We start from the raw sequence: 24,116 nt of genomic DNA on the forward strand, positions 1-24,116 counted from the left end.
GCGGGGCCTATAAAGACACTGGGCACCACGGCTGTTAAGCCCAGCCTCTATGGCACTGTCCACCATCAATAACATGCAATTTCGATTGGAGAGACCACCAAGAAATCCTTTATAGGGTAAGATATATATGTCCACTATATAAGCTTAGGAATGGTGCTGAGAACTCCTGATATGGAAAGAGGAGGACAATATCCCTTTAAGTCTCAGATACTTGCCTATCACTCTGCTGCACCATAATAGACACAGCAGTGAGTCTTTTAAGTACACATCAAAGTTCTCTCTCAGCACCTGCAGGACAATGAGACACTGTATTCTCCCAGCAATCCACCTCCTCTCTGAATCCACATACATAGAGGACCTGGTTATTGAAGATGCTGACACTGATAGATGTGGTATCACTTTATTATTTAGCACAGATAGATCAGATGGCTTAGTCACCATTTTCTATATCTATTTTATTACAAAAGTGGAATTCACAATCTGCTGTATAAACGCCCTGCCCTGAATACACTGTCATAGACCACGTCCGTTCATACTGGAGCGATGGATTACAGCAGGTCTCGTCATTGTGACATATCTGTATCCGACGTGGAACATTGGAACAAAACAAGAAGAATATATTGCAGGTTTATTGTAAACAAATAGTACATAAAGCTACAAAAACTGCTTATACCTAATACATGAGGTGAGGAGAGTATACAGTCAGTTATTCTGCCAGATGACTATACAATACATATATATACACATCGAGTGTAGTGGGGTTATCCAGGGTTAGAAAAACATAACTGCTTAAAAAAACAACAACACTACAGGACGTAGATGGTATTACAATTCTGCTCCATTTACATAAAGGGGTACTCGGGTAAAAAAAAAATGTTTTCGAATCAACTGGTGTCAGAAAGTTATATAGATTTGTAATTTACTTCTATTTAAAACTCTCAAGTCTTCCTATACTTATTAGCCGTTGTATGTCCTGCAGGAAGTGGTGTATTCTTTCCAGTCTGACACAGTGCTCTCTGCTGCCACCTCTGTCCATGTCAGGAACTGTCCAGAGCATCAGAGGTTTTCTATAGGGATATGTTACTGCTCTGGACAGTTCCTGACACGGACAGAGGTGGCAGCAAAGAGCACTGTGTCATACTGGAAAGAATGCACCACTTCCTGCTGTACATACAGCAGCTGATAAGTACTGGAAGACTTGAGATTTTTAAATAGAAGTAAATTACAAACTGATATAACAAAGAATTTTTTTTATTGTTGGAGTTCCCTTTAAATGGAACTGGGCTGCAGTACCACACACAAACTAAGAGTGGCGCTGTTGCTGGAAAAAAACAGCTATGTTTTCCGAACCCTAAATAAATCCTTTGGTAACATCACCAATATACATTAGATGGAGACAAGTGTGCAAAATGATGTGGAGGTCCAGTGGTTGAGCTGTCGTATGTGTATGGCCCACACATTAATGGCACATCCAGAACTAAAAAAGTAAGGCCCACGTTTCTAAGGGCCCTATTCCACGGGACGATTATCGATCGCATAATGGTTAACGATAAACGATTCAAACGACTGCTATTGCGCAAGACCTGAAATTGTTCCCCCGTTTACATGGAACGATAATCGTTACTTATGATCGTTCTTGCGGTCGTCTTGTCATTGCTATTGCATTCGTCACTACTGCAAACGACCGAACGACATCTTATTTAATGCGAACGTTTTGCGGACGAGCAACAATAAAAATAGGTCCAGGTCTCATTAAACGATTTCTCGTTCGGTCGTTAATCGTTAACTGCTATTCAAAGAACCATTATTGTTTAGATTGGAATGATTTAACGATAATCTAAACGATAATCGTCTGGTGGAATAGGGCCCTCAATCTGCCCCAGACTTCAATGATGTAAGACACGTACACTGGCATCTAATGCAGGTACATGAATAAAAGTGGGAGATATGGGTGGCTTTTGTTTTATATAAACATTGACTGAAAAGAATCCACCTAGAAGGAGGTGATGGAATCAAATAAAATGTTAAGGCCCAGATTTATCATATGGTCTGAGGACACTGCCCCCAAGTAGCCTCTGAGAGCCTTTTATAGGGCAGCAGGGGAAGCACTCTTACGCCCTCTTGTGGCAAGACCCAGTATCTACTCAGACCTCACCTGTAATCATTACATAACTGCCTGAGGCATCACTCATTAAAGTGCAAAGAAAAGATCAGTGCTAACAATAAGGGCACGGCTTTGTGTCACAGCGGCTTAAACATCTAAAGGAAGAAAGACCGACTATCTTCAGTTCAAACGCAGAATAAAATGCAATAAAATTTGTGCCAAAGAAAACATGACGTCTAACAACCACATTGTATTGTTATATATATATATTTATATATATTATGTGACGTATATGTGGTTATGGGATGTATATGTGGTTGTGGGATATATATGTGATTATGGGATGTATATGTGATGTATAGGTGGTCATGGGATATATATGTGGTCATGTGTTGTATATGGGGTCATGTGATGTATATGTGGTCATGTGATGTATATGTTATGTATATGGGGTCATGTGGTGTATATGTGGTTATGTGATGTATATGTGATGTATATGGGGTCATGTGGTGTATATGTGGTTATGTGATGTATATGTGGTCATGTCATGTGGTGTATATGTGATGTATATGGGGTCATGTGATGTATATGGGGTCATGTGGTGTATATGTGGTTATGTGATGTATATGTGGTCATGTCATGTGGTGTATATGTGATGTATATGTGGTTATGTGGTGTATATGTGGTCATGTGATGTATATGTGATGTATATGGGGTCATGTGGTGTATATGTGGATATGTGGTGTATATGTGATGTATATGTGGTTATGTGGTGTATATGTGATGTATATGTGGTGTATATGGGGTCATGTGGTGTATATGTGATGTATATGTGGTCATGTGGTGTATATGTGGTCATGTGGTGTATATGTGATGTATATGTGGTTATGTGGTGTATATGTGGTGTATATGGGGTCATGTATATGTGGTGTATATGGGGTCATGTGGTGTATATGTGATGTATATGTGGTCATGTGGTGTATATGTGGTCATGTGGTGTATATGGGGTCATGTGGTGTATATTGGGTCATGTGGTGTATATGTGATGTATATGTGGTCATGTGGTGTATATGGGGTCATGTGGTGTATATGTAATGTATATGTGGTCATGTGGTGTATATGTGGTCATGTGGTGTATATGTGGTCATGTGGTGTATATGGGGTCATGTGGTGTATATGTGATGTATATGTGGTGTATATGGGGTCATGTGGTGTATATGTGGTGTATATGTGGTTATTACACCAGTGGTAATAGGTGCACAGCATTGTACGTGGACAGTACACACATTATTCTGTGCATCAGCAGAGAACAAAGTCTTAAAAAATCTAAAAAGTCTCCATAGTAAATCTTTACAACTTATTCTGGATGAAAGGGAATCTGTCAGCTGCAATTCATGGATTAAACCGCTGACACTGTTAGGTCACAGAAACACACAGAACCTTTCATATATCAGTCTGTGCTTCTAGAACATAGAGAACACTTCTCTTCCTTCGTGCAGTCAGGCTGGTTTCACACACTTTTTTGGAATATTACAATTGTTTTTTGGGCAAAACCAAAAGTGGATTCAAAGTAATGGGTAAAATAAAGGAAACCCTGATGTGTCCCCTGCCTGCCCGATCCACTCCTGGCTTTGGCAGTTTGGGTGTATATATATATATCACATTTGGGTGTATATTACATTCAGGTGTATATATATTACATTTGGGTGTATATAGATTACATTTGGGTGTATATTACATTCGGGTGTAAATATATCACATTTGGGTGTATATATATCACATTTGGGTGTATATATATCACATTTGGGTGTATATATATATTACATTCGGGTGTATATATATATATTACAATTGGGGTGTATATATATATATATTACATTCGGGTGTATATATATATATTACATTCGGGTGTATATATATTACATTCGGGTGTATATATATCACAATTGGGTGTATATATATTACATTCAGATGTATATATACCACATTTGGGTATATATATATATATATTACATTTAGGTGTGCCCACGCTCCAATTGACCATAGATCACAATGTAAAGTACGGCCGGGAGCTGTACTTTACACTGTGGGTATAGGCTATCTTGTACAGCCAGTGTTCACCGAACAGCGACCATACAAAATAGATCCGTCAATTATTTTGTGCGGCTGCAGAGAACAACGGCCATAGTGTATACAGGGTATATATACTACAGTCGTTGTTCCATATACTTTAATGTAAACGATTGCTGTCAATAATCAAAGGCCGTTGTTTAATACTAAAGAACAGTGTGTGAATGTGGTCTGCTCCCTGTTCTTGAATAGTTCAGATGCACCCTGCAGGTATGAGATTTGGAGGCCTGGCTGTCAATCAGGCGGGGGAGGAGCGGATCTATATCACAGTGATACACGGGTTTGGGGAAGCCTCTTTGATTCTTTGCACCAGCAAATAAAAGCATTTTCTATGGTATGGAAGCCCAGGCAGATATATTAAAGGTACTATGTGTCTCCTAACCCTATCTTACAGTGTCAGTGATTTGGAACATGAATTGCAGACAGATTCTCTTTAAAGGGGCACTCTGGTAGGGAAAAAAAATCAAATCAACTGGTTATATAGATTTGTAATTTACTTCTATTTAAAAATCTCCAGTTTTCCTGTACTTATTAGCTGCTGTATGCAATGCAGGAAGTGGTGTATTCTTTCCAGTCTGACACAGTGCTCTCTGCTGCCACCTCTGTCCATGTCAGGAACTTTGCAGAGCAGTAGAAAATCCCTATAGAAAACCTCTCCTGTTCTGGGCAGTTCCTGACATGGACAGAGGTGGCAGCAGAGAGCACTGTGTCAGACTGGAAAGAATACACCACTTCCTGCAGGACATACAGCAGCTGATAAGTACAGGAAGACTGGAAATTTTTTGATAGAAGTAATTTAGAAATCTGTATACCTTTCTGACACCAGTTGATTTGCTTTTTTTTTTATCCCAGATTATCCCTTTAAATCATCCATATAATTCTGATCTTCCACCCAGTCTGATATCTGACATGGAGAGACACAGGTGGCACTTTGGGTGGTATGGTTTGTAAGGCATATGTGGGTATTATTGATTATAACTTATTGATCTAGTTAATATTGGAGTGTGCCATGTACATTACTGGATATAACTCTTATATTTTGGAGGGCACATACTGCTCTCACCTTGTCCGTCTCTCCATCCACATCATACGGGCTTATACACAAGTTGTGACTTTGTGATGTGTTAATATCCAGATCAATGTAAAATATAATGTAAAAAACAAAAACAACCCTGTAAATATTTTGTATGCATTCTGAGTCACTCAGTCACCCCCAAACCACCTTGAAGTTCTTTGAAGTTGTAAACCTGTTTCGTGCTGGATATAATAGACGTCGCCTTCGTTTTGCCTTTGGCTATAACAATCTCTTTCTTTCCTATGCTCTCAGATTGCGGGAGCCGTCGCGTACACCATCAAAGACAGGAAGGATACTTGGGCGTACAGGGAATGACAGACCGACCAGTCTGCTGGCCGGGGCATGAAGCGCACACTCCACAGCTCATTCAGGCCTACTGCACCTAGAACATACTGAGACCCCTTGGTCAAGAGTCCACCAGGCTGAGCATGTCTACTGCGGAGGTGGGGCCCTGGTTCACCCCCCCTATGGCGTACAGCCTGTTCTTCAGGACAATGGTAGCACAGGCACATCGGGGGTTGGGCATGGGACTTATGGTTTCCCACCTGTTCTTCAATGGATGGAAAATCTCTGCTGTTTCCAACACTGAAGGTTGATTTCCTGAATGTAGAAGAGACACAGAATTAATTTAGGATGTTTAGGACGTAACATAAATCCACAAGTCTTGCCAATGTCCTTGCATCTTTATTACGACTGCAAGTCCCGGCCTGACCAGGGGTCTTATGAAGGTGGCCATAGGCTGTAACCATGTTTTCCTGGACACCCTAGGGCGGCATCCGACTGCTTCAGCCACCAGCATTCAAATGGCAAACAATCAGGCTAGAGTTGCATTCATCTGTAGAGGAAATCTATCAGAAACGTGGTTGGGGCTGGGACTTGTGCAGTAATACTGATACAAAAATATTGCCATATTAAAGGGGTCTTCCACTCAAGTAAAATACATGTTGAATCATACCTCCTTTTGGAGACTAACAATTTGTTCCATACTTGTTATTATCTATTCAGTCTCCTTCCCCCAGTTCTGAGCTGCTGCTTTCTGCTGAAGATACAGAAAACTGTGTGTGAGCTTTTCTCTCCCCTCCCCCTCTCTTCTGAGACAGCTCATGTAAGCAGCTCCCTGGCTGGTTGTTTCTGTACTCTGTAATGCTGGGAGGGTTAATCTGAGGTCAAGTTGCTGGTGAACTCACTATTACAGAGTGCAGAGACAGCCGGCAAGGGACACTGTTTACATGAGCGGTCTTGGAAAGGAGCGGGTAGGAGAGGGAGACAGAGAGAACAGCTTTTTTGTACACACTTAAGCCCTCTCTGGGCTACGGCCTGTGGGTTTAGAGAGAACAGCTCACACACAGTTTCTGTGTCTTCAGCAGAAAGCAGCAGCTAAGAACTGGGAGAAGGAGACAGAATGGGTAATGACATGTATTGAATGAATTGTTAGTCTCCAGGAGGGGGAATGATTCACCATTTTACCTGAGCAGAATACCCCTTTAAGCTTGTGTGAAACTGGCCTAAAGTGTCTGGTAGTAAGCTGCTTCCTGGCACCTCACAGTATCTTAATGTGGTCAGAATACCTTGTGAGGCTGGGTTCACACTACGTATATTTCAGTCAGTATTGTGGTCCTCATATTGCAACCAAAACCAGGAGTGGATTAAAAACACAGAAAGGCTCTGTTCACACAATGTTGAAATTGAGTGGATGGCCGCCATATAACAGTAAATAACGGCCATTATTTCAATATAACAGCCGTTGTTTTAAAGTAACAGCAAATATTTGCCATTAAATGACGGCCATCCACTCAATTTCACCATTGTGTGAACAGATGCTTTATGTGTTTTTAATCCACTCCTGGTTTTGGTTGCAATATGAGGACAACAATACTGACTGAAATATACGTAGTGTGAACACAGCCTTAATCCCATTGTGTTACTGTCACAGCCATCACATCCAGCCCATGTGTAATCTATGCAGACAATCGGCATTCTGCATGATGTGCCCATCCTTTAGGCCTCGGGTGGAAATATTCTGTCTATTTGTGTTAATAATAGAGTGAATGAGAGAAATATTCTGACTATTCGTGTTATGTAATAATTTAAGGTTCAATCAGAAATGGATGAGAATGTGCTTGGTATGACTTCTGTATGGGATACCGAGGATCGTAATATAAAAGGCATGTTAGTCCTTACCAAGACCTCCAGCCACTACGACTCTCCCGTGTATTGCCCCCGCGACAAAATCCGCTCTTCTTTTCCTTAGAAAGCAGGAGCGATCAGTCTTCATCCAGCCCCCTGAAAATCACAGAAGTCAGCTGCTGCCAATCTCTTAGAACCAGTGAAATATTTAATATAATCCTTGAACACTACATACAGTACAGTATATGCTCATTTCTACATAGCTGGCAATGGATGGACCCTGAAAAGTCCTAAAGGGGGGCTGTGCTCTACACATGTGCATTAGTCTGTGGTATGACGCATGCCCTGAGCCGGGGTATTGTGGCACAGCTCCCTGCTACATGGGTGTGCGGTTTATATAAAGCTGTCCTGTTAGTTAACATAATAAACATGTTATACTTACCTCTCTGCACTCCCTCTGTGTCCCAATGGGGCCCCTCCAGTGTCCACCCTGACTGCAGCTCTGCTATGTCTGAGACAAACTTGTCTCTGCAGTGACAGCCCGCTCAGCCAATCACTGACTGAGATGGGACAGTGCCGTGGCCAGTGATAGGCTGAGCAGGCTGTTACATATCCGCTTGTTTGCGGCCTTAGGCCCCGTTCCCACTGAGCAAAGTTAGCGGAATTCCGCGACGGAATTGTCCACCGCGGAATGCCGTTAGCCTCCCGCTCATAATGGGAGTCTATGGAAGGCGCGCTCCTGCCCTGTCTGCGCTGAAGAATGAACATGTTCATTCTTCAGCGCGTACAGAGCAGGAGCGCGCCTTCCATAGACTCCCATTATGAGCGGGAGGCTAACTGCATTCCGCAGCGGACAATTCCGTCGCGGAATTCCGCTACCTATGCTCAGTGAGAACGGGGCCTTACACGGACCCATATTCCTCGGTGTAAATGGACCCTTACTGTGCATCTACTGATAATGTTCCTGTCTGGAGAGCCTGTCAGCTCTCGTTACCTGGCTAGAAACCGGTATCCAGGAATACTCTTAGACTAGTGTAAGCAGAGAGCATTAGGGTCCTTCTACTCGGCCTGATATGGGGTCATGTATGGATGCAATTGAGTGCCGGTCAGTGAGATAGGTGATCGCTTGCATCGCCTTCACAAGGCCAGGCCACATGAATGATCAGTGTATTGTTTGCCTGGAGGAACAGGAATCAGGGTATCCCATTCTCCAGAGGCGGGACCCCTGTTTGCACATGTATTGAAATACCTTATTAATGACCACTAGGTCTGGACTCAAGAGCATTGCTATACAATAGGTAGAAGAGATAACTGGGTTATCCCTTAAAGGCGTTGTACAGCGAAAATCTTTTTCATTCAAACCAACTGGTGTCAGAAAGTTATATACATTTGTAATTTACCTCTATAAAAAAATCTCAAGTTTTCCCATACTTATCAGCCGCTGTATGTCCTACAGGAAATGTTTTATTTTCAGTCTGACACAGTGCTCTCTGCTGACATCTCTGGCCGAGATAGGAACTTTGTTTGGTTTTCCATGAATCCCCATAGAAAACCTCTCCTGCTCTGGACAGTTTCTGTCTCGGCCAGAGATGTCAGCAGAGAGCACTGTGTCAGACTGAAAATAAAACAATATTTCCTGCAGGACATACAGCAGCTAATAAGTATGGGAAGGCTTGAGATTTTATAATAGAAGTAAATTACAAATCTATATAACTTTCTTTTAGACACCAGTTGATTTGAAAGAAAATTTTTTTCACTGGAGTACCCCTTTAACTAGATAACTAGTTAAAATAAACTCAGTTTACTCCTATATAACCATATGTAATATCAGGTTTGTATCTATGTGTGTGAACTCGCCTTGTTCCATATCAAATATATCCACCGTCTTGGTAAATTTTGGCCGTCGGTATGTTCCTCCTTGTCGTAATCCTCCCAGACTGTAGAGGGAGCCTTCGCTGACCACGTATCGTGAATACGCTCTTTTGTTGGGAATATTGGGGAATTTGATCCAGGAACGGGATTCTGTGTCAAAAACCTCAAAGGCGTTCACTGCGTACTTGGACTGTCTGCCTCCTGCCGGCACAGAAACAAGTGTTACCAGGGTAAAGGTATATACCGTGTATATAATAGGACTGCACAATATGAAGCAATAGGGATCTTCAGTGCAATATGCATCCCATAAAGAACTCAGCTAATCGAAAGTCCCATGGGGTTTCCATATGACACAGGATGCTGGAAAGATGCCAGCTTCCCGGAGTAATGTATATACTCTGCATCTCTCTACCCGGTAATTTCACACCTGACATATCCAGATAGATAACAATGGGAAATCTCCGATTATTTTGTATGTAATACGTTTGCTATATAATCTAGGAACCATTAGACGGCTCACACCGGGGCCTGATGCTGAGCAGAATGCAGAACTGCAGGTTTTGGTAGGATTATGCAGATCCACAATGCTTTCTAATGCAGCTTTGATTTGGTCTATTTCCCCTGACAGCCGAGGACCCCACAGCCTGAAGCAGACGCAGATATTGTACCAGGCAACAAGCTGCACAATATCACCCCATAGTTCAGATATTTCAGTCACGAGATCTCCACTCCCCATTATTCTCTCTCTCTTCTTCCATTGTCATTGTATAACCTATTATGTCACCAAGCATGCCAGAAATGCGCCAGCTCCTTACTTTGTCTTCAGAAACTTAGGGTGCCACCTTAGACGTATCCGACATATAACAATAAAAGCATTTGTAGTATGCAATACTAATAACAGAGGTGTAACTTGTAGCTTCTGGGCACTAATACAAACTCCCCTGTCTGTGGCTGTTTTTACGGTCAGGAAACACTAAAAACTATTAGTGTTTTCTGGCCATAAAAACAAAGAAGTTAAAAAAAAAAACATACTCACCTGCTGCCAGCTTCTCGCTGTCTTCTGCCGCTACCTCTACTCTGGGATGCAGGTAGCGGCCTCTTGTGGCTGGAGGTATAATGCTGCCTCCAGCCACAAGAGTGACTGACATGGTTGGGAGCCAATGGCTCCCAGTCTGGCCAATCACAACGCCATATATAAAGGAGAAGACCGGTGATTTTTTAAATTTGCAGGGAGAAATTTGATTACAAGTCCAAATTTACCTCTCACCATGCCTGCAGTGAGCAGTGGGACTGGCCTCAGGACCCTCGCCGAGCCCCGGATTCTGGGGTGGGACACCGCTCCAGTCACTGATTGGCTGAGCAGCCAGTCCATCAGTAAGGGCTGGCCTTTTACCCCAAGTCATGATCTCATCACAACTCTGCGGCCAGTGGGGCACTACGGGCCCAGAGAGAGGTAAGTTGTAATCCAATTTTAAAGAACCTCGGACTTCTCCTTTAACTGTATGTGCTCCTGATAAGGAGAGCAAGCTTCAGCACCCAGCGGCACTTACCCAGGTGCTAGCGCTGGTCCAGGCTGCCATGTGCATCCAGAGCTGTTCAATTCTGGATGGCCCTATAAATGTTGCAAGAGAGTCCTTGAAGATCTTTTCCTCTCCTGACGTGACAGTTTTCTTTGCCAGGATTAGGAACACATGCTTGAAGTAAAATAGTCCTGTCTGCATAGATTGAAGGCACTGCCCCGTCCAGCCAAGGCTAAATACAAAGCTCCACCCCTCTGGGGAGAGAGGGCTGGACTTTGCTGTGAGACCCCTCCCTCAAAGCTGACTTCTATGAAGCTGCCTGTGGGAAGATCATGTGACCAGAATCTTTACTTCCTTAACATGTGATTTACAAGTGTGGCACATAAAAAGCAGTTTTAACCCTTGTAAGACCATTATACTACAATGTATACTGTTTAAAGGGAAACTATCAGCAGGTTAGACAAATTTAACCAGCTGATCGCTCCCTATAGTGCATGAGGCCCTGAGGATGAGGGTATGTATCTTACCTTCATCCTTGGCGCTGTTTCCGTGCAGTTTTAATGTATTGTTCCATACGGTAAGGCCATTTGTAGCACTGCCCCGCCCCCATAGTGCCAATCTAGCCAGCTCCATTGATAATCATTAGCAGAAGCGGGCCGGTCGGGGATGGATTGACATTCTGGGGATGGGACAGTGCTCCTAACCACTTTACCGTACGGAGCGCTACATTAAAACTGTACTGACACAGTGCTGAGGATGAAGGTAAGAGACATGCCTTTATCCTCAGCACCATGTGCTATATAGGGAGCTATCAGCAGGTTAGATTCATCTACTACAATTTACTGGGTCAGTAGAATTTATATGCACCAGTGAGCGCCATAGTACTTACCCAATACATAAATCTTGGTGCCTCGGAGATAGGACGTGGCACCATAGCGAGGTGTTGGCATTGGGGCAAAATAGACCCAAATATCTTTTAACATGTCAAATTGCTGAAGGAAACAGTGCGGTCGCAAATCTGAGCCCATTCCTCCAGCGGCATAAACCCTGCAATCTATAAAGGGATGAAAACCATAAAAGATATATTAGGTATGTTTTTTCATGAGATATGCAAAAGGGGCATTATGGTTAAAGCAGATGTACCACTTCTCTACATCAAAAATTTCCTTTTTGTACTTGACGGCCATTTCAGAAATGGACAACGCCATCAAGATCTACCCGCTGGTGCTGACCAGGTCATGTAAAAAAAAAATTATACATGGAATTACATTCACTTTAAAATAATTTAGGATAGGAAATAAATGTCAGATTGCTGGTTATCCAATTAGGTAAAATTTATGATGAATCACCCTCCCCTCCTGAAAACTAACAATTCTTTCCATACATGTTATCACTTTATCTGTCTCCTTCCCTCAGTTCTGAGCTGCTGCTTTCTGCTGAAGACACAGAAACTATGTAATAGCAGAGACAACTCAGCAGCTCTCACACAGTTTCTGTGTCTTTAGCAGAAAGCAGCAGCTCAGAACTGAGGGACAGAAAAGGAAATGACGTGTATGGAATGAATTGTTAGTCTCCAGGAGGGGAGAATGATTCATGATATACTTTACCTAACTGGAAATCCCCTTTAAGTTCCAATAAAATACACAGATTTGTAAGCCTGTGGGATATGCTTCATTACCACTCTAATAATCATTAAGAAAGTACATGTTACTTGGTTCAAATTATAAACATAAAGAAATAAATATATATATATATATATATATATATATATATATATATATCTTATATATTCTATTATAGTATATATTATATGCCATTCTACAGTCATGGCCAAAAGTTTTGAGAATGATACAAATATTAATTTTTACAAAGTCTACTGCTTCAGTTTTTAAAATGGCAATTTGCATATACTCCAGAATGTTATACAAAGTGATCAGCTTAACAGCAATTACTTGAAAAGTCAATATTTGCCTAGAAAATGAACTTTATCCCCCAAAAGACATTTCAACATCATTGCGGCCCTGCCTTAAAAGGACCAGCTAACATTGTTTCAGTGATTGCTCCATTAACACAGGTGTGGGTGTTGATGAGGACAAGGCTGGAGATCAATCTGTCATGATTAAGCAAGAATGACACCACTGAACACTTTAAAAGGAGGCTGGTGCTTGGCATCATTGTTTCTCCTTTGTTAACCATGGTTATCTCTAAGGAAACACGTGCAGTCATCATTGCACTGCACAAAAATGTCCTAACAGGGAAGAGTATCGCAGCTAGAAAGATTGCACCTCAGTCAACAATCTATCGCATCATCAAGAACTTCAAGGAGAGAGAAGTTCCATTGTTGCCAAAAAGGCTCCAGGGCGCCCAAGAAAGACCAGCAAGCGCCAGGACGTCTCTTAAAAGTGTTTCAGCTGCGGGATGGGGCTACCAGCAGTGCAGAGCCTGCTCAGGAATGGCAGCAGGCAGGTGTGAGGGCATCTGCACGCACTGTGAGGCAGAGCCTCTTGGAGCAAGGCCTGGTCTCAAGGAGGACAGCAAAGCAGCCACTTCTCTCCAGAAAAAACATCAGGGACAGATTGATATTCTGCAAAAGGTACAGGGAGTGGACTGGTGAGGACTGGGGTAAAGTCATTTTCTCTGATGAATCCCCTTTCCGATTGTTTGGGACATCTGGAAAACAGCTTATTGGGAGAAGACGAGGTGAGTGCTACCTCCAGTCTTGTCTCATGCCAACTGTAAAGCATCCTGAAACCATTCATGTGTGGGGTTGCTTCTCAGCCAAGGGAATCGGCTTTCTCACAGTCTTGGCTAAAAACACAGCCATGAATAAAGAATGGTACCAGAATATCCTCAAAGAGCAACTTCTCCCAACCGTCCAAGAGCAGTTTGGCCATCAACAATGCTTTTTCCAGCATGATGGAGCACCTTGCCATAAAGCAAAGGTGGTAACTAAATGGCTCAGGGAACAAAACATAGAGATTTTGGGTCCATGGCCTGAAAACTCCCCAGATCTTAATCCCATTGAGAACTTGTGGTCAATCATCAAGAGACGGGTGGACAAACAAGAACCAACAAATTCTGACAAAATGCAAGCATTGATTGTGCAAGAATGGACGGCTATCAGTCAGGATTTGGTCCAGAAGTTGATTGAGAGCATGCCAGGGAGAATTGCAGAGGTCCTGGAGAAGAAGGGTCAACATAATATGATTGCAATAATATTTCTGTATGTGATTAAAACATCTGACAAACACACATAAAAACCAGAGGGCAGAAGATCATGTAAAAATATAATATTTGTGTCATTCTCAAAACTTTTGGCCATGACTGTATATTCGTTCCACTTTAGCCTTAGGGGGCATTCACATGTTCCATGATTACGGTCCTTGCGGATCAGAATGCGGAACCTTTGGCATCATGTATCATTGTGATGCCGGGAATTCTGAAACCGTTTAACTCTTTGTGCTACTGTACTGATGGGAGTTTAGCATTTCGCTCAATAGCCTATCTATCGTAATCATGGAATGTGTGAACGCCGCCTTAGACCACAATGTACAATAATAGTTACCTCGAGCAGTGATGGATATGCCCATGGCCGGCTCCCGTAAAGAGCTCTTTTTCTTCCACTTGCCCTCGTCAATGTTGTAGACCTCCACTACCTTCAGAGGTGTCTGGTTTTCCCCCACTCCACCAACCACCATGATTCTCTTGCCCAAAGAAACCACCGCAACTCCAGCTCTAGCAGAAGGCATGGGTGCCAGGCTAGTCCAACGGTTAGCCTCAGGCGAAAACACCTCAAAAGTATTCATTGGGTTTCCGGCATCATCACATCCTCCAATAGTGAAGATTTGTCCTCCAGCTTCTACCAATGAACAGTATACTCGTGGACTGGAGAGCGGTGCTAAGGATTGCCACTGGAAGTCTTTGGCAAGTGGTACCTCCATGTTGGATCAATGCAGCAGCAGACATACATCTGTCCGTTCAACAGCTGGCTCCTTGTATGCAAAAGAAGAAGAGGATAATAGAAGGTGATGTATTCGTACCTGTCTACAGCCACTATATATTGTATGGCTTTTTGGATTTATTATGCATTGTAGTTGCGTCATGTTTATGTTTATGTTGTTCTATGAGGTTTGGCTGAAGCAGAAGATATTCAGTCCTGAGTTTATGAGCAGCGCAGTTTGCATATTCTAAATTATGAGCATTTCTGCAGATGCACTGCAGATGTACGCTGCGTAATTGAGAGTAATTCTGCTGATCACTTCCATTTCCCATTAGAATATGCTGAACACACTTTTCATACGTCCCATAACATCCAAATCTGAAAACATTGAAAAACTCAATATTTAACGTCCACAGTGAAAGGAGGTAGAGAATCCCCATCCGGACAAGCTGCGAGATGAAAGCCATTTACCTTAAGGCTACAGCCACACATATGTAATCCCCGGCCGATTTCCATGCTGCAGATTTCACGCGGTGGATTTTATTTGTTAATATTGATTAAATCTACAGCATGAAATCTGCATTGGATTAAGGACTTGTTACTGCAGCCTAAAGGCAGTGCTGGATCTGAGGAGAATATTTTCCCTTTTACCATTGGATATGTGAAATAGCTCTTACACCACTTAGGCAAAGCGGTGTCCCTTCAAGTCAGTCATAGAGTGGGAGCTATTTTGCATATCCTTTCTTCCCAAAATTCCTAGTGGAGCAGAAATAGCCTGTAAGTCTCCACATGTCTTTATGATAGACTCTCTATAAAGCGACTCTGTACCCACAATCTGACCCCCCCCCCAACCACTTGAACCTTCGGATAGCTGCTTTTAAACCAAGATCTGTCCTTGGGTGCATTTGGCAGGTGATGCAGTTATTGTCCTAAAAAAAGGCCTGCACCGCCTCTCTGTCCCTCATCATTAGGAATCCCCTAGAAGGATTTCTCCTATTCATCACTTGTCTGAACACTGCAAACGTGTTGGATTGTTAAGGCACATGTGCAGTGTTTAGACAAGTGATGAATAGGAGAAATCCTGCTTGGGGTGTTCCTACTGATGAGGAGGGACGGAGAGGCGGTGCAAGCCTAGGGCACAGACACTCTAGGCCATGCCATGCCTGCAAGTTTAAAATTTGTTCTTTAGGACAATAACTGCATCACCTGCCGAGAGGACCCCAGGACAGATCTCGGAATTAAAGCAGCTAGCGGTTTGGGGGGCGGGCAGATTGTGGATACAGAGTCGCTTTAAGGAGCACTAGTATCCCTTTGATCCATCTAGTACCATTATCATTACCATAGGGATTCTATGACTTTAGTCTTTCCTTTTTCTTCTTAATGTGGCAGTAGATCAGAAGTCTTGCTAAATATCAGTCCAGGATCGCCAAGTGATCCTAGTATGAACAGGTTTTAGGCCTGTAATATCAACGCCACAATTTCCACTAAATGCTCATATTTAAATGACACACTTAGGCTAGGTTCACACTGCGTTTTCAGCATCCGTTTAACGCATCCGTTTTTTTAAAAAAACGCATGAAAAACGGATTGCAAAAAACGGATTCATTTGTGTGCATCCGTTTTTCCATTGACTTCCATTATAAAAAAAACGGATCCGTTTTTTTTGGCGGACCAAAACAGACCAAAAAACGTTGCTGACCCTATTTTTCTGGACGTTAAAAAAAACGGATCCGTTAAACGGATGCTGAAAACGCAGTGTGAACCTAGCCTTACCCAAGGTAAATCAGCAGAGCAGGTCACAGGATCAGGGTGATGGGTCCTGATTGTCTCCTCCCTGCCTATGAACCTTTAAAGGGAATCTGTCAGCACTCGGACCTGACCTGAGATGCTGATAACGTGATACAGTCACTTAGTACACATGATACCGTGGTTCTAGTGGTCCAATAGAGTCAAATAGGAGTTGTGGCTTCATGCCAGCGCAGGTTGCAGATGCAGGACATGCGTGGCTGTTGACATCAATGGCGCATGCTGGAGGCTGGAATTATTATTCAAATAGAAGTGGGAGGAGGAAGCAGTGGCGAGGCGTGCCAGAGCGCGGCACAAACACTGAGCCACAACTCCTCTTTGACACTTCTTTCCTGTAAGAAAGAAAAGATTGTGCTGAATCTCCTTCACAGACTACTAACACAAAGGTATCATGTCTACTAGGGCACTGTCATCTATCACAATGTCAGCATCTCAAGTTGGGTCTGAGCGTTGAAAGATTCCCTTTACAGCAGCAAGAGGTCCTTACCGGCGGCTGTAACTTGATTCAGACTAGAGCTCTGCCGGCAGAGACAGAAGGGGGCGGGTGTGTGTGTGTGTCGGGGGGGGGGAGTGTAGTCTTCAGTCTTACCATGGCCCTCTCATGGGATGTGGCCGCTCTGCATGAAAGGTCAATATATATATATATATATATATAATCTGTATTTATGTATGCGACTATATTTACATTTAATTTTGAGTTCCTGACATTCCTCGAGTTCCTTTGTTTGAAGGTTCCTGACATATACTCCAAACATATTCATTGGGCTCCATTCACCCGATGCAGGCCAGTCCAATGGAGACCTTTCTATGTAGTATTAAATAATGTAGAAGACTCTACTGTGAGAATTGTGATGTGAACAGAGACGTGTGTGTAAAGTGTATGGGGGAGATTTATCAAATATGGTGTAAAGTGAAACTGGCCCAGTTGCCCCTAGCAACCAATCAGATTCCATCTTTCAATCCTCACAGACTCTTTGGAAAATGAAAGGTGGAATCTGATTGGTTGCTAGGGGCAACTGAGCCAATTCTACTTTACACCATGTTAGATAAATCCCCCCCCCTATGTGTGTATTGTAAAGTGTGTGAAGTGTGTATGCATTGGAAGATTATAACATGGTTGGATTGGGGGTATGTGATTCCTAAAGGGAAACTCTGGGTAACAAAGATTTACCCTGTTTGATTCCCACCCATAATCTAAGCTTGTGTGTAATAGGTTTCTATTACAGGAATTGGTCGGTTTGTCTGCAGCCCATCCTGACTCACACCCTGATGCTGCTGAAAATCCTCACTGCCTGCTCCACTCTGTCTCCACTCCTCTGTCCTCCCCCTCCCTTCTGAGACACAGGTCACATGATTTCTGTCTCTTCTTTTGCCAGGCAAGCTGTAACGCCTCATCTGTAACCACGGCCACCACTGACATCACACAGTGATCACCCGACCTAGGACGGGGAAACAACCGCCTCTCCTGAGCAGTACAGGGGAAATGAGACACTGTTGTTTCATCTCTTTTTCTATTCTATTTATGTAGGTAGGTAAATAAATGGATAGAAAGACAGACAGACAGATAGATAGTGTTTGCTGTGCTAAGCAGAAGTAGATGAAGCCAGTAATGGGCAGATACTACAAGACAGGGGCAGATAACCTGCAGTTGCTCATGAGGTACAATACATGCTGGGAGATGTAGTTTTCCGGCCAGGTTCCTTGTGGTAAAACTGTCATCTTTTGTAATAGTGTGAATCTGGGGCTAGGAGCGGCGTAGACAAGAGGGAAAGGTGTCAAACAATTGGTGGGGGATCAGTGATTCACCTATATATCTTTTGTGCATTTTAATTATTTATGTAATCGTTGGAGTTCCCCTTTAATTATGTCTTTTCAGTTTGTTCATAAACTTTCTGTATACCTCTCTGTAATTTTTAGATAAATTGTCCAGAAAAAAAGTTGACAATCGTGAATAAAAAAAAACAGATAGGTGGTGATTAGATTCCAAAATAACAAATATCCAACGTAGGAAAGAAAGAAAACAAAATGAAAGCTACAGCTAAAGCTTATGGGTAGAGTGAATTGAGAAGCTAAAGATCTTTGAAGCCGCTTTCACTGAGCTGTAGTAATTGATACCAATTCAATCCATCTACAAAGGCTTTTAGAACATCCTATTCTTCATGCAGAGAGGATGCACCGCAGTCACAATGCTGCATTCATTGTTTTGACAGATGCTTTTGAAAATTCCTCTAAAAAATTCTATTCTGCCTGAACTGGGCCGGATAAGTGCTGTAGTACTATTCCAGCATAGGGATGACGCCATCCTGACAATCCTCCCCGATCATATCAACACACAGCTCCATGATTCTACTCATATCTTACAATGTTTTGTAAGTCAGATTTTTTTTATTACTCTTGTGGTTAATTATGAAGCGTCTCATACTGAGCGGGCAGGACAGCTCATCCATCAGACCAGGCCCAAAAGGCTTAGCTTGCTGCTTTAGTCTATAAAAAAAATAATAATATATTTAAAGCTGCAGGAAACCACTAAGGAAAAAAAAATCTAATAACCATCGGCAACAAACATTTTAGCTTTGTGAGAACATGAAAAAATGTAAATATATCACAGTGTCCCATATAACACCTCCCTGGTGCCCTGCATTGTGTGTAGGTAGATATCCCCCACTTAACTAGGTAGATGGCCCCAGTAGGAAGGTAATGTCCTTAGTAGATAGGCATCTCCCCTCCCCCCCATAAGGTTATTAGTATATAATTTCCTCCCTCCCATTAGGTAAATATCCCTAGTAGCTAGGTATTAGGTAGAAGCCCCTGTAGATAGGTAATCCCCCATTAGGTAGAGGCCCCTGTAGATAGGTAATCCCTCATTAGGTAGAGGCCCCTGTAGATAGGTAATCCCTCATTAGGTAGAGGCCCCTATATATAGCTAATCCCCCTATTAGCTAGAGGCCCCTGTAGATAGGTAATCCCCCCATTAGGTAGAAGCCCCCATTAGGTAGAGGCCCCTGTAGATAGGTAATCCCCCCATTAGGTAGAAGCCCCCATTAGGTAGAGGCCCCTGTAGATAGGTAATCCCCCCATTAGGTAGAAGCCCCCATTAGGTAGAGGCCCCTGTAGATAGGTAATCCCCCCATTAGGTAGAAGCCCCCATTAGGTAGAGGCCCCTGTAGATAGGTAATCCCCCCATTAGGTAGAAGCCCCCATTAGGTAGAGGCCCCTGTAGATAGGTAATCCCCCATTAGGTAGAGGCCCCTGTAGATAGGTAATCCCTCATTAGGTAGAGGCCCCTGTAGATAGGTAATCCCTCATTAGGTAGAGGCCCCTATAGATAGCTAATCCCCCACTAGGTAGAGGCCCCTGTAGATAGGTAATCCCCCCATTAGGTAGAAGACCCTGTAGATAGGTAATCCCCTCATTAGGTAGAAGTCCCCCATTAAGTAGAGGCCCCTGTAGATAGGTAATCCGCCTATTAGGTAGAGGCCCCTGTAGATAGGTAATCCCCCCATTAGGTAGAAGCCCCCATTAGGTAGAGGCCCCTGTAGATAGGTAATCCCCCCTTTAGGTAGAAGCCCCCATTAGGTAGAGGCCCCTGTAGATAGGTAATCCCCCATTAGGTAGAGGCCCCTGTAGATAGGTAATCCCTCATTAGGTAGAGGCCCCTGTAGATAGGTAATCCCTCATTAGGTAGAGGCCCCTATAGATAGCTAATCCCCCACTAGGTAGAGGCCCCTGTAGATAGGTAATCCCCCCATTAGGTAGAAGACCCTGTAGATAGGTAATCCCCTCATTAGGTAGAAGTCCCCCATTAAGTAGAGGCCCCTGTAGATAGGTAATCCGCCTATTAGGTAGAGGCCCCTGTAGATAGGTAATCCCCCATTAGGTAGAAGCCCCTATTAGGTAGCGGACCCTGTAGATACATAATCCCCCCCCCCTCCCCCGAATTAGGTAAAGACCCCTTTAGGTAAATAAAATAGGAAATAAAAATCCCACTCAGCCTCCCTCATCTCCAGTGCGGAGGCCGATCCTCCCTCTCCCCTGCTCCGTGTTGGTCACCAGTGCAGCTGTACAGTACAGGAGTGGGGAGTCCGGACAGAACTGGGGTCCCTGCTCTTCACCTGTTGGCATAGGGCGCCCCAGAATGTATGGAGGAGGGTCTCAGGTTTACAGCCGGACTCCCTGCTCCTGTACTACACAGAGTGATGGTGCGTATCTGTATCCTCCAAAGACCCCCCCCACATTCTGGTAATGCCGGAGACTGCTGAGGTGGACAGCTGGTTTCCCTAATGAAGGATTCCCCATTCTCTCTGCTGTGCTGGAGCTGCACCCACCTCTATGGGCATGTAAGTAGTTTCCACCACAGCACCTGCTCAGCAGTGATGGGGGGGGGGGGTCACATCTGCCGCTCAGGGGTCACAGCTGCTGACAGGCACCCTGATGATCATATGCCCACGACAAAATACTGCAGTAAAAGGGTTTCTGTCTAAGAAATAACTAATATCTCTATTTTATATGACCATATGGTACGAAACTATATAAAATTAATAAATTATTAATTTTAATTTTAAAGGGGTACTCCAGCGAAAAATGCTTTTTGTTTTCAAATCAAGTGGTGTCAGAAAGTTATATAGATTTGTAATTTACTTTTTTTTAAAAACCTCTAGTCTTCTAGTACTTATCAGCTGCAGTATGTCCTGCAGGAAGGGGTGTATTCTTTCCAGTCTGACACAGTGCTCTCTGCTGCCACCTCTGTCCATGTCAGGAACTGTCCAGAGCTGCAGCAAATCCCCATAGAAAACCCCTCCCGCTCTGGACAGTTCCTGACATGGACAGAGGGGGCAGACTGTGTCAGACTGAAAAGAATACACCACTTCCTGCAGGGTATACAGCAGATGATAAGTACTGGAAGACTGGGGATTGTATGAGGACATTTCACTGAGAAGGGTAGGGGCAGATTGGTGCAGTGAGAGCGGTAGTCCATATAGAATAAAAAAATTAAAATGAATGCATACCTGTCAGTACAAATTAATTTTAAAAAGTAATTGATCACAGCGGGTCTCACTGCTGACACCCGCTGTGATCAGGAGGTATAACTGGGGAGAGATCATGTCAGCGGCCCACCGCTAATTCCATCAATGTAGTCCCTTAGACTGCTGACACCCGCTGTGATCAGGAGGTATAACTGGGGAGAGATCATGTCAGCGGCCCACCGCTAATTCCATCAATGTAGTCCCTTAGACTGCTGACACCCGCTGTGATCAGGAGGTATAACTGGGGAGAGATCATGTCAGCGGCTCACCGCTAATTCCATCAATGTAGTCCCTTAGACTTACATTGACGGAATTGGCCATGTCTTCTCCTCGGCTATATTTCCTGATCACAGCGGGTGTCAAGATCTGCTGTGATCAATTACTTTTGACATGTCATCAGACATGTCAAATGTTCTTTTTCACAACAGCTACTCTTTAAATAGCAAAGCATTAATTGCTTTTTATTTTTAAATATCCTATGATTTCATTTTTAATTTTCTAAATGGGGCAATTTTCTGCTTGAACTTGATGGACTGTGGCCCATTTATAACTGCTGACACCCGCTGTGATCAAGAAGTTTTGACATGTCTGATGACATGGGAAAAGTTTTTTGTAACAAGGGCGTCCATATAAGCAATTAAGTGGTATTTGTGGTATTTCTACATATAGAAAATAAAGTTTACAAATGTTGCACTATTTTTAAAAGAATTTATGTTTTTGAAGACATGTGAAAGGGTAAAATCTGAAGCCGACAGCAGTACACATCAGTCTTGTTGCAGGAGAAGAGCTCCATTACAAGTCTTTACTCTTCCATAAGTCATGATCGGAGGGGATCTCAGCACTGAGACCCCAAATGATTTTGACCTTTGACATATCAAAAGTTTTTTTTCTTGACAGGTTCTCTTTAACTTTGTACATGTCATCAGGCATGTCAAAAGTTATTGATCACAGTGGGCCTCAGTGCTGACATAGAGATATAGGCAGCCGTGCCATTTGCTCCCCCAACCGTATCTCCTAAGTCTATCAATGGAAGTCTATGGGGGACATTTATGAAGGATCCGCCCAAGGCGTACGCCAGGGAGAAGGTGCAGATTTGCCCCTTCTCCCTTGCGTACGCCTCCCGTATTCGCCTCTCGCCCCAATGGGCGGACTGGGGGAGCTTGGGGCGGCATGACAAGGAGGGGAGGAGGCATAAATCATGAACCAAATCTTAGTACGCTGGGCACAGGTTCGGGCCCCCGGCCAGCTGGATTCACTAAGAGGCTAAAATTGATTTTTTATAATTAAATATACTATGATTTAGTTATTCATTTTCTTAAATTAAACTAAATTGTGGTTTAGGTTAAATATATGTTGAGTCATCCCCCTTCCTGGAGACTAATTATTCCTTCCAGACTTATTATCTATTCAGTCTTCTTTCCCCAGTGCTGAGCTGCTGCTTTCTGCTGAAGACACAAAAAAACGTGTTTGAGCTTTTCTCTCCATCTCCCCCTCCCTTCCAAGACAGCTGATGTAAACAAGTCCCTGGCTGGCTTTATCTGCAACTTTGTAGCTTCTTTGTAATTCTGGGGGGGGGTTAATCTAAGGTCAAGTTGCTGATAAACTCAAGTTGCCAACAGGGACTTTTTTACATCAGGCGACTTGGAAGAGAATGGAAAGGAGGGGGCTGAGAACAGAGACGGACTTAACAGCTAAACACAGTTTTCTATGTCTTTAGCAGAAAACAGCAGCTCAGAACTGAGGGAAGTAGACAAAAAAGGTAAAGACATGTATTTAATGAATTGTTGGTCTCCAGAAGGGGGGGATGATTTAACATATAATTTACCTAATCGGAATACCCCTTTAACTGTTGCCTTTTTATAACTCTATCAACTATGTAACTAATTTTATCATTAAAATGTTTCAGTGCATTAGTTGGGGTCTTTCAGCGTACATGTTGTCTTACATACAGACTTGCTCTAAGCAGAAGTAGAGGACGGCTGCTTTTCACGTCTCCATTGATATGCAGATTTAAAGTGAAGGTAACAGGGGGTTAATGACGGCGCGGTGAGTACGGCACAGATACACTCAGTCGTTAACACTCAGCTTGATGAGTTCTTGTTACCAAGCAACTAACGCCCACGTGAAGTCGCCACGCGGTGCAACAAGGACAGCAGGAGCGAAGGGAAGCTGGGCCTGAGAACAAACACAAATATTACGACTAGGCCTGATTTCACCTGGGGAGATAATAATAGCTATTATAGCGGCACATTCAGGAGTTGTAGGACGGCCGTGTTTCTGTGCTGCCGGGTAATTGTGGATTTACAATGTGTAGAATAAAACAGAACAATATCTATGTATTCTTCTCAGTAAAGGGGTTAGAGGTGGGTAGAGAAGGAGGAACAGATCTCGTAAGGGAGACAAATCCAGGTCACGTCCCCATTGCCTGAAGCGCCTGGGGGCTGCTATGCATTAGTCATGTGTATCCTTTGGTGATGTGGTCTCCAGATCAAAATTACGGATGCCGGATTCTTCTACC

The 24,116-nt window shown here is 43.3% G+C and overlaps 1 protein-coding gene across 3 annotated transcripts in view; it reads right to left on the reverse strand.

Moving 5' to 3' along the window:
* Positions 1-417: 417 nt before the first annotated feature.
* KLHDC8A (kelch domain containing 8A) overlaps positions 418-24,116 on the reverse strand; it is a 32,430-nt gene continuing 8,731 nt past the window's right edge. Inside the window, exons 2-7 of one of the 3 annotated variants that reach the window (XR_011358819.1) lie at positions 14,394-14,820; positions 11,718-11,882; positions 9,294-9,509; positions 7,491-7,592; positions 5,457-5,909; positions 418-577 (exon numbers count right to left, since the gene is read on the reverse strand). Coding sequence is in view for 2 of the 3 variants with exons in the window: in XM_069945262.1 (XP_069801363.1) it covers positions 5,716-5,909; positions 7,491-7,592; positions 9,294-9,509; positions 11,718-11,882; positions 14,394-14,769 (1,053 nt within the window). In the remaining variant the exon portion in view is untranslated. Of the gene's footprint in view, positions 578-5,038; positions 5,910-7,490; positions 7,593-9,293; positions 9,510-11,717; positions 11,883-14,393; positions 14,821-16,541; positions 16,598-24,116 lie in introns of those variants that run through there. The other 2 variants (XM_069945262.1, XM_069945261.1) reach the window with 2 other exon arrangements.

Source organism: Dendropsophus ebraccatus, chromosome 11, assembly GCF_027789765.1.
Source record: "Dendropsophus ebraccatus isolate aDenEbr1 chromosome 11, aDenEbr1.pat, whole genome shotgun sequence".
Taxonomy (NCBI): Eukaryota; Metazoa; Chordata; class Amphibia; order Anura; family Hylidae; genus Dendropsophus; species Dendropsophus ebraccatus.